Source organism: Schistocerca americana, chromosome 2 (assembly GCF_021461395.2).
Source record: "Schistocerca americana isolate TAMUIC-IGC-003095 chromosome 2, iqSchAmer2.1, whole genome shotgun sequence".
NCBI lineage: Eukaryota > Metazoa > Arthropoda > Insecta > Orthoptera > Acrididae > Schistocerca > Schistocerca americana.
Window position 1 is genome coordinate 622,166,121 of NC_060120.1, and position 12,908 is coordinate 622,179,028.

Below are 12,908 nucleotides of genomic sequence, written 5' to 3' on the forward strand. Positions count from 1 at the left end.
ATGTTTTAGTTTGTTGTCAAATAAATTTTTCTACTATTTTACCCGACCACGATCTTACTTAATGCACTTATGGCTCGCAAAGAGATCACGACGAGTGAATCAGCGAAATTACAGCTCAATCGGCGATTTATCAACAGACCCAAGTTGGAAGAACTGTTTAGTTTAGGGATGTTACAGAGCTGACACAAAAAGTTTGGTGTCACCATTATTATTAATAATAATATACTGTGGTAACTAGCGGAGCAAAATGGTTCAGATGGCTCTGAGCACTATGGGACTTACTTTCTGAGGTCATCACTACTTAAACCTAACTAACCTAAGGACATCACACACATCCATGCCCGAGGCAGGATTCGAACCTGCGACCGTAGCGGTCGCGCGGTTCCTGACTGTAGCGCCTAGAACTAGCGGAGTAAGTGAAGGGCAAGGACAAATGAGTATTACAGAGTGGAACACTGAAAATATGGACAAATTCAAATATTTAGGCAGTGAGATAATGCAGAATGCAAGGATGGTGGTAGAAATTAACAAAATGATGCGAAAGAGCAATGCGGTTTACCGGTGGACGAGGGGCTTAGTCTGGGGAAGGGATGTGCCAGTGAAACACAAGGAAATGCGATACAACACATTCTTTACACCCACATTGAGATATGCATCGAAACCTGGACAATGACAAGGAGAGATGAGAATAGAATCCAAGCTAGCGAAATGAAATTCTTGAGAAGCATGTTAGGGAAAGCGAGGAGAGACAGAGTAAGAAATAATGATGTTGATAAGGTAACTGGTGTAGAAAAGCTGAATGAGAGAACTGAGAGGAACAGGTTAAATGGTCTGGACATGTAAAGGTAATGGAAAATAGAAGACTGCCAAATTTGAGGGCAAGAGGGAGACCCAGAGCAAGCTGAATTGACTCGATCAAGCCCAGTTGAAGATGAAAGAGTTTGAACTGGAACAAGAAAGGTGGAGACTCGGAGGAAAATGGAAGCGTATCATAAATGTCGTTATTCCCACGCACCATTAGCGAATGAAGCAGGGAAAGGGACAAATGGTAGGTGTACCGAAAGTACCCTTCTTCACAAGCCAAAAGATTGTCAGTGGGTGTTTATGCAGAATTATGCACCGGTTGCATTTCGGAAAATTGCGTTTACATACAAACGAATGGGATTCGAACACGCACTTGTGACGAGTTTCTTGCGCGAGGGTCAGAAATGATTCGGCACCCCTCTCATTTCAGGGCAGAAATGTTTCGATGCCGACAAAGGGATAGAGGCGCAGAAACCAGTTTCCGCGAAATAGTGTGAAGCAGTGTAGCGTACGGCGCCTGCAACAGCCAGCGGCAGCCACGGGTGGCGGGTTTGGCGCAGCGCCGCGTCTTTCCGCCAGGCGTCTCTGGCGTCAAGGCGCCGCGCGCGAGCGGCGAGCGGCCGCAGGGTGGGGGAGCAGTCCAAGCCGAGCCTCCAGACCGCAAAGAGTGCGCAGCCCGTCCCCGCGTCCTCTGCGCAACCCAGATACCATGACTCCAGCCGGCGCCTCGCCGCCGCCTCTCGCGCTCACTGCCGCGCCTAGTGAATCGCCCCGCGGCGGTGCCTAACCACCGGGACTCCGCCTGCGCCTTCAGGTAAATCGCTCCGGCTCTCGCCCCTGGACACGGCGGCGAGCTTCGGCCTTCTCGGCGAACGTCTGTGTGTTGTACTGCCAGATTCGTAACCAGGAGGCGTCCGCGGGATCACCGTCGCACTTTCGAGCTTGTCGCTTTTATTTCAGTAACAAAACGTTCTTAAATGTGTTGCCAGTGAGTGATTACGCTCCGACGGGCACTGACTTTACTTGCCACCGCGTTCACGCCAAGATCAAACGCCAGTCGCGCACCAAGTACGAGCCAGATGTGGACGACACGTATATTAACCTTCTCCCGATTTACCATTTCAGAAATGTCCGTTATGATCTTTTCCTCTCTCTCTCTCTCTCTCTCTGTCTCTCTCTCTCTCTCTCCACATTGCACAGTGTCATGTACTTAGTAACTTTTCCTAGAGCTTTTTGCCTATGTGCAGTATGCTGTCCTTGACTGATTTCCATAAGTTGTGGCTGTCTTGGGTATTTTAAACAGTTAGCTGCCTTACTAGTTTAGTAACCTTATAGGATAAAATAGATTACTAAACCTTTTAATTGCTCTGTGTATGTGCGTATGTGTGTGTTTCTGTTCCTTGCATTTACATCTTAGCTGGAGTATGGAAGCGACAGCTCGGAGGGCGGAGTATGTTGTGTGTGTGTCTGCTTGTGGCTGTTTTTCTTTTATAATGTAGAGCTCGGTTGGTCTAATATGCCAGTTAAAACATAGGTGTTTTTTCTTCCGTTTTTTTGCAGACCTCTAACCCTTGAAGAGTGCTACACCGTCAGCCAGCCAGCTTGCTTTGCTACATCCACCCGGCCCAGACATTCTCAGCCAAACATGCGCTAGCTTCAGATTTTTACCCCCCTGTTCTGCCCTACCCCCTACTTCAAGAAGGTGCGTGCGTGCGTTGCTTTTAGACAACTAGCTTGTGGGCTGCTTTCTGCTTACCTCAACTCTTTTTCTGTGTGGCTGAAACAACTACAAAAAAGCATCAACAGTACCTACTCAAGAAATAACTTCCCAGTAACACACTTCAAAGCTCAGCTTAGGAAAGGAAAGAAATAAGAGAAAACGGAAACCTCAAGTCGCTACGTAGAACTGCATCTGAAGCTTTCGGGACTGAAAGAAACATCTTTTCCTACGCACCCAGCTGAAAGAAAATAAAAAAATCGAATTTGTACAAAGAAATCGATATAAAACAAAGCAACGGCGTGTAAAATTGAACTTTATATATATATATACGGACACATAGAGGAATCTATTCTAGTATCTAACTCCTTCCAGGAAGGAGGCGATTGAAGTAGTGTCGTTCGAATTTGTTAAAAGAACTGTCGAAGACGATCGTGCTGGAACATTTCGGGGATACCCTGTGTGACAGTTGGTAGTCCTCAAGAAAACGGTGATAATTTATGGTCCAGTGATAATAATATATAATTATTAATCTTAACATTTTTTCTCGTTACTAGTCTTCGTTTGCCATATATATATATTAACAAATATATATATACATATATATATTATAAAAAGAATCACGTTCCAAGTAAATATATTAAGAAATATATAAAATATATATATTATATATATATCGAAAGTATAGACATTTTTTGTGATTGATATAATCGACAGAGAAGAGACTTTCAGTGTATAAATTTTGTAACGAAGCGAGTGAAATTTTTGTAACCCGGATCCGTGCGTGTCGTGTAGATTTCACAAAAAGAGGGAGCCATTGCCGCGAAGGTGGCAGCCCTAGTGCAAGCAGATCCCACACGGCTCGCCGGCGGGCTAGCGAGCCCTCCCCTCCCCCCTCAGATCCCCGCCAGCAACAACATGGCCATGGTCAACATGAACAACCTGCTCAACGGCAAGGACTCGCGCTGGCTGCAGCTCGAGGTGTGCCGCGAGTTCCAGCGCAACAAGTGCACGCGCCCCGACACCGAGTGCAAGTTCGCGCACCCTCCGGCCAACGTCGAGGTGCAGAATGGACGCGTCACCGCCTGCTACGACAGCATCAAGGTAACCAGCCAGCTGCCCAGCTGCGCGCCGCCCTCTCTCTCTCTCTCTCTCTCTCTCTCTCTCTCTCTCTCTCTATCCCCCTCCCTCCCTCCCACCCCTTAGCCCATTTCGCCAAAGCCGTACAGCTCGAAATACATGATACCGCCTACGAGCGAATCAGCTACTGCCATCTCGTTACTATGCAGTTTACCTCACGTGTAAAACTGGCCAATAAGCACGCTGACTCTTCTGCGCATGCGCGAAAATTGTCCAGTTGCACGCTCGGAATAGTACGCAGTAACGAGATCTGGTCGCTCGTTCGCTTCGTCCAGCGCGTGTTTCGAGCTTTAGATCTGCGACTATTCTCACCTAAGAACTGTAACGTTCGTTAGAGACTGCAGTATATATTTCTTCCTGTTCCATTTATCAGTGAAAAGTGACGGCTTACACGACGCTACTGTTTTGACGAGCCATAGTAAAACACGTTTCTTCAAGTGTCTGGCGTTTCACATTTTTCAGCACTTCTATTTCAGTGTCACATCAGGCAAGGATGTCTAAGGCCATTTGATTTGTCATTCTTTGTTTTACGCTCAATGTTCTGTTACTCCGACCTGAAATGGATGTCACGTATCTAAAGAGTTATTAAACTATAGACCGTATACGTGTTTTGTGAGCAATCTCTTTTGTAGGAGGTCTCAATATACCGCGTGATCAAAAAGTCAGTATAAATTTGAAAACTGAATAAATCACGGAATAATAAATTGACACACATGCTTGGAATGACATGAGGTTTTATTATAACCAAAAAAATACAAACGTTCAAAAAATGTCCGACAGATGGCGCTTCATCTGATCAGAATGACAATAAGTAGCATAACAAAGTAAGACAAAGCAAAGATGATGTTCTTTACAGGAAGTGCTCAATATGTCCACCATTACTCCTCAACAATAGCTGTAGTCGAGGGATAATGTTGTGAACAGCACTGTAAAGCATGTCCAGAGTTATGGTGAGGCATTGGCGTCGGATGTTGTCTTTCAGCATCCCTAGAGATGTCGGTCGATCACGATACACTTGCGACTTCGGGCAACCCCAAAGCCAATAATCGCACGGACTGAGGTCTGGGGACCTGGGAGGCCATTATGACGAAAGTGGCGGCTGAGCACACGATCATCACCAAACGACGCGCGCAAGAGATCTTTCACGCGTCTAGCAATACTTTTTTGGTTCTAATAAAACCCCATGTCATTCCAAGCATGTGTGTCAATTTTTTCCTCTCTATCTACATTATTCCGTGGTTTATTAAGTTTTCAAATTTATGCTGACTTTTTGATCACCCGGTATTTTTAATAAATGAAAGCACCCTACTTACTCCACCCACAACTGAACTTAAGTGCTCGTTCCGCTTATATATTTGCACGTCATGACCGACTGTAGTGTTTATTTATTTAATCGTATGGTGATTTTATACAATATAGAGTTGATATAAGGCAAATGATTTTATACAATATACATATGATATAAGACCTTAAAGTCTGTGTTTTTCAACCAGTTAATTAAGCTGGGTGTGAGTGAACAAGTCATCGGGAATTCCAGGGTATGAATGAAGTGGACAGCGTTGGACTAAATGTTCAATTGTCTGCTCTTCTTGATGACATTCACACTGTTACTATGTAACTGTAGTGTTGACTCATTAACTTTGTGAACAGAGGCTACTAGATTTCGTGAAGCTCACAACTTCTTTTCCCTGCATTAAGAACTAGTTGACAATGTACGTAATGGCAGATATTTTATCGTAATCTTGCTGGGTATTCGCACTATTTTTAGTAAGTAATTTTTGAGAACGTTTCTCGTTGAGAAAGCGGTCTGTCAAAAAGTACTTTAAAAATCGATACGTACATTCTCGACACGTAGTTCATTCTTAAGGAAGTGTTTTTCTCCATCATTATGACCGAACCATCTGTAAAAAGTCTGAGATTGCAAGGCATGTTGCGCATCTAATACAAGAACAACATGGTATGGTTCCCCCCCAAACTAAACCGAACAGTATTTGACTGAAGACTGTAAGTGTTTATTTCGTAGACAAACTGCGGTTTCTTAGAGTCCCAACAATGAGTCAAAGTCTGTTTCTTGCTTAACCTCGAACTGAGTGTATGTGAGCGTACCACTTGGTATTCTAACACGTTTTTCTCTCGAGCTCTTGTTGGACATTACTGGAGGTTGCAGCCCACTAACGGTTCATTTGAATGCTACTATACGTATATGTTCCCTGAAGTACTAAACTTCAATTTCTCTACATTAAGAGTCGGCAATAAGTCTTTGAACCAGACAGAAATTTTGCTATGATCTTAATGGATCTTTTCCGTTAGTTGAAGCAAAGAATTCTTCTCTTCGCTTCCATGTTGGCAGAAAGGTCAGACACACTTGTAAAGGATTCAAGGATAATACTTTCCATCTGTCGTTCAACGAACTCGTTCCTTTGAGTAGATAAATTGCCTTGCTGGAAGTCGTCTGGTGTTGGGCAATGCCGGTAAAGCCAAAACCCCATCCCACACCAATCAATTTTTTTAAACTGTCAGGAATATTTCTCTTTCTACACTAAAATCCTTTTGCAAAAAAGTTTCACTTTCTCCAACGTCGTAAGCTGGATCGATGTTTTTCAGAAACTTCCATTAATATATTACACTCATTCTTCTCAGTCCTCATTTTGTGATTTCGAAATTCTTTCTCCTTATACATGTACCCATTTGTAGCTAATAATCGTCTCAATTGAGAGTTTGAACAACCGTGCTAGAAAATTTTGAAATCAGTTGCAATTCGTTCGTATCGAGCGAGATCACTCTGAGTTACGAAGGGCAGCAGTGATGGACGGTAGATTGCTTGATGCCAAGAAACTACGCATTTGCACAAATGCCTTGAACTGTTAGCGCTCACACGCAAGTTCGTTTTAATAGCTGATTCAGGATAACTAATTGAATCGAACGGTACATCAGTCTTTATCAGAGCACATTTTTTCCACTTTCTCATCGCTGTCGAAACTAAGGAAGGGAAGAGATTTCCTAAAACGAAATCAGCAAGTTATTTATAACGGTAACAACTAAAACTGAGGGAACTACTCCAGTAGCTGGTTGTTTCGTTAGTAGCTGTTGAGGCATGCAGCATCTCCACTGTCACAGGACGTCAGAATTGTGCCTGCCTCATCTTTTTCTTCTCATTTCCCATCTTATCCATCGTCTTCCCAATGCCTTTTGTCATGGCTTCTGCGAACTTGCGTAAGCATTTTTCACTGCTGCTGTGTCAGGGTATAAAAAACATTGTAACGCAGTGTCAAGCCACAACTGAGCGAGGTGGCGCAGTAGATGCACACTGGACTCGCATTCGGGCGGACGACGATTCAAATCCGCGTCTGGCCATCCTGATTTAGTTTTTCCGCGATTTTCCTAAATCTCTTCTGGAAAATGCCGGGATGGATCCTTTGCTAGGGCATGGCCGGCTTTCTTCCCAATCATTCCCCAATCCTATGGGATAGATGACCTCGCTGTTGGGCCTCTCCCAAACATTGTAATCGTTTCCATCGAAATTTTTGTACACATCTCTTTAGTTATTGGTAAGATTCAAGTTATTTATAGAACTAGCATAGGCCCGTTAAGTTAGTAGATGGCGCTTTAGTGTGCCTCATTACTACGAAAATATGAGCTTCTTTATGTCTGTTCTTAACGAGAAAGAAATATAATTTCTTGCTCTAATCTATATGTCCGTTTGTTAGTTATGTGTCCGAGAAGTGTTACAGAGTTCTATTCGTCTTATTATACTTCTTATGTCTTATTATACCGAGTACTTAAATTCCGTTAGGACTATCAGCAGACGCACCTTAGCAAACAGAAAACCTGTGAATTCGACACTAATATCGGGATTTTTCGGTTACTTTCACATTTCATGCCCATCCTACCCTCATTTCCGCCACCTAGGGCTGTCGTGTGTGTCTTACGCCGAACAGTATTTGTTTTTCAATGTAGTAAACCCGATGTATAGCAGGATCGGTTGAAAACGCTCCAAACGTTCTTGAATTACGTTTTTGTAAGGTACTACCCCCTTCCCATCGCGACGCAGAACCATTTTCCTAACGGAGTTAGGTATGTTATCCTCAAAAACTTTTAAAAATTTTAGTCACCAAATATAGTTGAAACTGTTCAATACGATTTTCAGTCACGCTTATTTTTACATTTCACCCCTTCTCGCCTCTACCCACCACCAGCATATTTCGGTTTTTATAATACAAACAATCATAGATTTATTTTTACATATACAGATTGCACCGTGACAATCTTCGTCGTGGTATGGCCAGCTTCGAACATTTTCATCCAGCTTCACAATCCCCCTCCCCCTTCCCCTTTCTGCACACACATACAGACACACACACACACACACACACACACACACACACACACACACACACACACCCGCACGCACACACACACACACACACACACACACACATTCTCACTTACACACGAGCGCGCAGGCACTCGAGGGAGAAAGACAATTAGCGAACTACATACTTGTTATCTGCGCAGGAAGATAACAAAGTCTTTTATGCGCCAGCGTCGCTGGCATGCGTACTTGCGCAAGAGCAAAGTAGCCTATTTGAGCGAGAAGGCACGAAGCTATTACTTGCTAAGCGAGAGTGCGCTGGAGAAAGTGACCGCCGCTCAGCGCTTTCCGGCTGGCCGTGGCAGCCATTTCTGCTGCCGTGTGCGTCCTGTTACACTGTTGCCAACTGCCCAGCGACAAAATTCGTGATCGCTGCGACGCCTGTGTTATGCTAATAAAGCTGGTTTTTCTGGCAGAAGACAAAATTAAGTCATTGCACAAGCTCAGCACTTCACCTGATATGTTAGATGCGATGTTATAGAACTTAAGTTCCTATGCCACACGTTAATAATAAATAAATGTTAGTTTTTGGTGCAGTATTAATTGATGTATTTATCTTTGCATCCAGTCATTTCTTTGAACCAGCAACATAGTCTTCAAAATTTATCTTGCCCCTTTTAGTCTTGCAACCATCCGTCCTTTCTCCTGCAGCGTTATCTGTCGTTTCCCGATGCTCGTTTCATATGTATTGTAAAAGTGAAAGACGAATAACAACTACGTTAGATAAAATGTTTCAGTTTTTAGCATTGCCCATCTCGTAATTTCTAATTATTGAACTTCAGAGACTCTTTTCTCTGTAAAGGATCATTTAAGTAATGCCAATGACATTGGGATTGACTGCTACGGTCGCAGGTTCGAACCCTGCCTCGGGCATGAATGTGTGTGATGTCCTTAGGTTAGTTAGGTTTAAGTAGTTCTAAGTTCTAGGGGACTGATGACCACAGATGTTAAGTCCCACAGTACTCAGAGCCATTTGAACCATTTTTGACATTGGGTTTGTTATTCTTTACTTACATGACAATAATACACGCTCTCTCCCTGGACAAGTGAAAAAGTCTTGTTAATTTTTTCTTTAGTCACCAGTGACTTTGTAGAAGAGCTTCCACATTCACAGAAATCCCTGTCTGAGAAAGCATCAGTAGAACAGAGACAGATTGCATTACTATGAAGAGTGACACCTTTTAAGTCCTACATCTATATCTGCATCTGCAGCTACATAACTACTCTGCATATCACATGTAAGTGCCTGGCAGAGGGTACATCGAACGACTTTCACACTATTTCTCCACCGTCCACTCTCTCTCTAACAGGACGCAGGAAAAGGAACATTTAAGTCGTACCGTGCGAGCTCAGATATCTCTTATTTTATTACAAGTACGCTGATTCGTTTCCCCCTATGTAGGTGGGTGTCATCAAAACATTTTCGCATTTGGAGGAGAAAGTTGATGACTAGGTTTTCTTGAAAAGATCTCACCACAACGAAAAACGCCTTTGTTTAAATGGTTGCCGCACCAACTCGCTTATCATATCCGTGACACTCTCTTCCCTATTTCGCGATAATACGAAACGAGTTGCTCTTCTTCGAACTTTTTCGATGTTCTCTGTCAATCCACTACGGTAAAGATACCATACTGCACAGCAGTACTCTAGCAGAGGACGGGAAAGCGTGATGTTGGCAGTCTCTTTAATAGATATATTGCATTTTCTAAGTGTTCTGCCAGTAAACAGCAGTCTTTGATGTACGTTTCCCACAACGTTATCTATGTGATCGTTCAAGTTTAAATTTTTCGTAATTGTATGTCCAAGGTATTTAGCTGAATCGACAGCCTTTAAAATTGTGCAATTTATCGTGTAACAAATTTAAAGGGTTTCTTCAGTACTCATGTGGATGACCTCACACGTTTCGTTATTCAAGGTCAATTGTTACTTTTCGTACCATACGGATATCTTGTCTAAAACATTTCGCAATTGGTTTTGATCTTCTGATGACTTTACAAGACGGTAAATAACAGCAACATTTGCAGTCAATCTAAGATGGCTGCTCGGATTGTCTCCTAAATCATTTATGCATATTAGGAACAGGAGAGGGACCATAATACTCCATCGGGGAAAATTACAGCCATTTTCTATTTTTCTGGGAGCCGCGATGGGTGTCACTTGCTGATATCACTTGCTGATATTTTGAATCCGTGTTTAATATAATCCTACTTGACCTTTCCGTTATCGTTCTGAGTATTATACAATGTCATTGAAAGAAACGCTGTGCCCTCAGATAGAGTTTTATATACTGCAGTAGCATTTAGGATAGGAAAATTTATTCTTCACGATCTAACAAGGGAAGATTTATGAATTGAAAGGTGAGAGGGTATACCTGGAAAAACATTGTATTTCTCTGTTCACATGGTTCCGTTGATGTTAGAATCATTCGGCAAGCAATATATGAAAGGGCGTTAACGTGATGACGTAAAACTGCATTATAACACACGAGCAATGAAAGGTTCTATTTACATTATGAGACATTTTAATCTCTGTAATTAACGGTTGTTTTGTCATCCATTTCTCGGACATCAAGAACAAATGATGACTTCTTGTTCTAGTCGGAATGGAGCAGATTACTTACTATGTAACGAGGATTCGCTGATTTACGCTCAAGAAGTTGTAACTGGACCCTCGTGTCGAAGTCTGTGTTGTAGACACAACCTCACGCCTTTTCAGAGGAACCACTAGTTTACATACTAACGCACTCTAAATTATTTTTAGCTTGTGTGATAGTTTTCATGTGCACTGACAAGCACACTGTCGACATTCTGGCTACAGGTTCGCGGAAACGAGTCGCACCTACATAAATAATGCAGGTTGTGGCAGGTTTATGAGTTTTATGAGGGTGCAGCATTCCCAGTGCCAGATAATATGTCAGACAGCGTGTTCAGCTGCACGGGCAGCCGGACTCATAGTCAACGTAAAATTCATGTCGTGAACGGTTAAATTTACTTTCGCAATCTCGGGAAAAGTAATTTCCCTACGTCGTGTGAAACTCTTCTTGTCTTCTTGGTGCTAGTTCCACCGTGTCACGTCAAATTTAAGGCTTCTGTCGTCAAGCCAAAAATGTTTGAATATTCGCATTATTATTATTATTATTCAAGATGTATCTTAGCAGCACAGTTAACTTGCTTCCACAGAAACTCCTTTGCTGAATTTTGGAAAGCGTACGATATGTCATTCAAACTAGACGTGACCGGAAAGCAATAATACTCTGGAGCTGTAGATAATGCTTTCTATTCTCTGTGACATTGATACATTGCTTATACACGCCAGAATTAATTTTGCTTCTTGCAAACCAGCATGGCTGGCTCTGAGCACTATGGGACTCAACATCTTAGGTCATAAGTCCCCTAGAACTTAGAACTACTTAAACCTAACTAACCTAAGGACATCACACACACCCATGCCCGAGGCAGGATTCGAACCTGCGACCGTAGCAGTCCCGCAGCGCCAGAACCGCACGGTCACCGCTGCCGGCGCAAACCAGTATGGTTGAAAGATTGGTAGGGGATCGTAGGCCTGTCTCCGTCCCTAGTGTTATGTCATTATATATATATATATATATATATATATATATATATATACCCTCAGAATCTTCTCGATCTAGTTCATAGTCCTGTTCAGGCTCGTTATTCTTTCATTGAAACAGGAAAGCAAATAATAATGGTTCCTGTCACAATTTGTATTAGTCTTACTATCCACCTTAAAAGAGACAAGGCTAAAATTTAAAATGTAAAATGACGCGTTATTGTTGTTGGTCGAGTATATTTTATTTATTTCAAAGACATTTGACTAAAGCAGACTTTTCTAAGACTGCACATAATAGTTATGAATAGGAATTTCATTTTTTTGAAAGCATATGAAAACGTTCATACGATTTACAGTACCGGTATCTATTGAACTGTCATTCAAAGACAGAAACATTTTTTATTAAATATTATCTTTTGCCTTACGCCAATAACGTTTTTAACATACAAAATATATTTTCTGAGTCGTTTTCTGACTACGATCGATTCAGTAAATCAGATGTCATTTCATATGCGGTCTGAATTCAACATTAAGCTCAGCGCGTTTGGCTGTAGAAGATAAACAAACATTTCGTCTTTGCTGCAATTTCAAAGCGAAGTGACATTGTACTTCAGGTGTGGATCCGCATTCAAGTGAATCGGCTTTCAAATTCCCATTTGGCCACACAGGTGTGTGGTTTTCTTGATTTCTGTAAAACGAATAACACAAACACTGGGATGGTTCCTTTGGAAAATACGCTACCTCTTTCCTCCGCATCAATGTCTCTACCTGACTTGTTTTTTAAAAAATCGAGATGGGACTAGTCTGGAGTAAATGAAGACCACGAAACTGATTCTCTGCGACCAGTCCACTGACCTGAGACGAGAAATCGGTCATCAGAAAACTTTTGGACCACCAAACGCCAAGGCACCCAATTTGCACGTCTTCGTCCATTTGTCTCAATGAAGAACTGTTATAATTTATCCACATAAATAGGCCCTATTACGATTCCTTACTGAAATAATAAAAAAGGATTTCAATTTCGGAAAGATCGGAAAAATTATTGTTCTGATTTGAACTTTCTCAAAATATGCAAGTATTGTTCCCGTACTTAGAGGTTCGCAGCTATGGTGTAGTTTTAATCTTTTTTGTAAATTACTGTATCATTGTTTTCTAGAGGAGCTAACATTCCCGTACTTAATTACCAATAGGCAGCTTTATTTGTATCAAAAAACAGAATAAAAGATCATGTAGTATTACAAATACGTAACCATGATTGTACAGTTCCAGTTTCCCGGGCGGTGTTAATGAGTCTCTTGTACTTCT

The 12,908-nt window shown here is 42.1% G+C and overlaps 1 protein-coding gene across 10 annotated transcripts in view; it reads left to right on the forward strand.

Annotated features, from left to right (window-relative positions):
• Positions 1–12,908, forward strand: part of LOC124596278 (protein muscleblind-like) — a 590,664-nt gene that overhangs the window by 230,911 nt on the left and 346,845 nt on the right. For 8 of the 10 annotated variants that reach the window (XM_047135363.1, XM_047135359.1, XM_047135361.1 and 5 more), the window contains exon 2: positions 2,365–3,625. The exons of 1 other annotated variant lie outside the window; for it this stretch is intronic. In XM_047135363.1, coding sequence (XP_046991319.1) covers positions 3,440–3,625 — 186 coding nt within the window. In that variant the 5' untranslated portion in view covers positions 2,365–3,439. Of the gene's footprint in view, positions 1–1,453; positions 1,619–2,364; positions 3,626–12,908 lie in introns of those variants that run through there. One more of the 10 variants, XM_047135360.1, reaches the window with a different exon arrangement.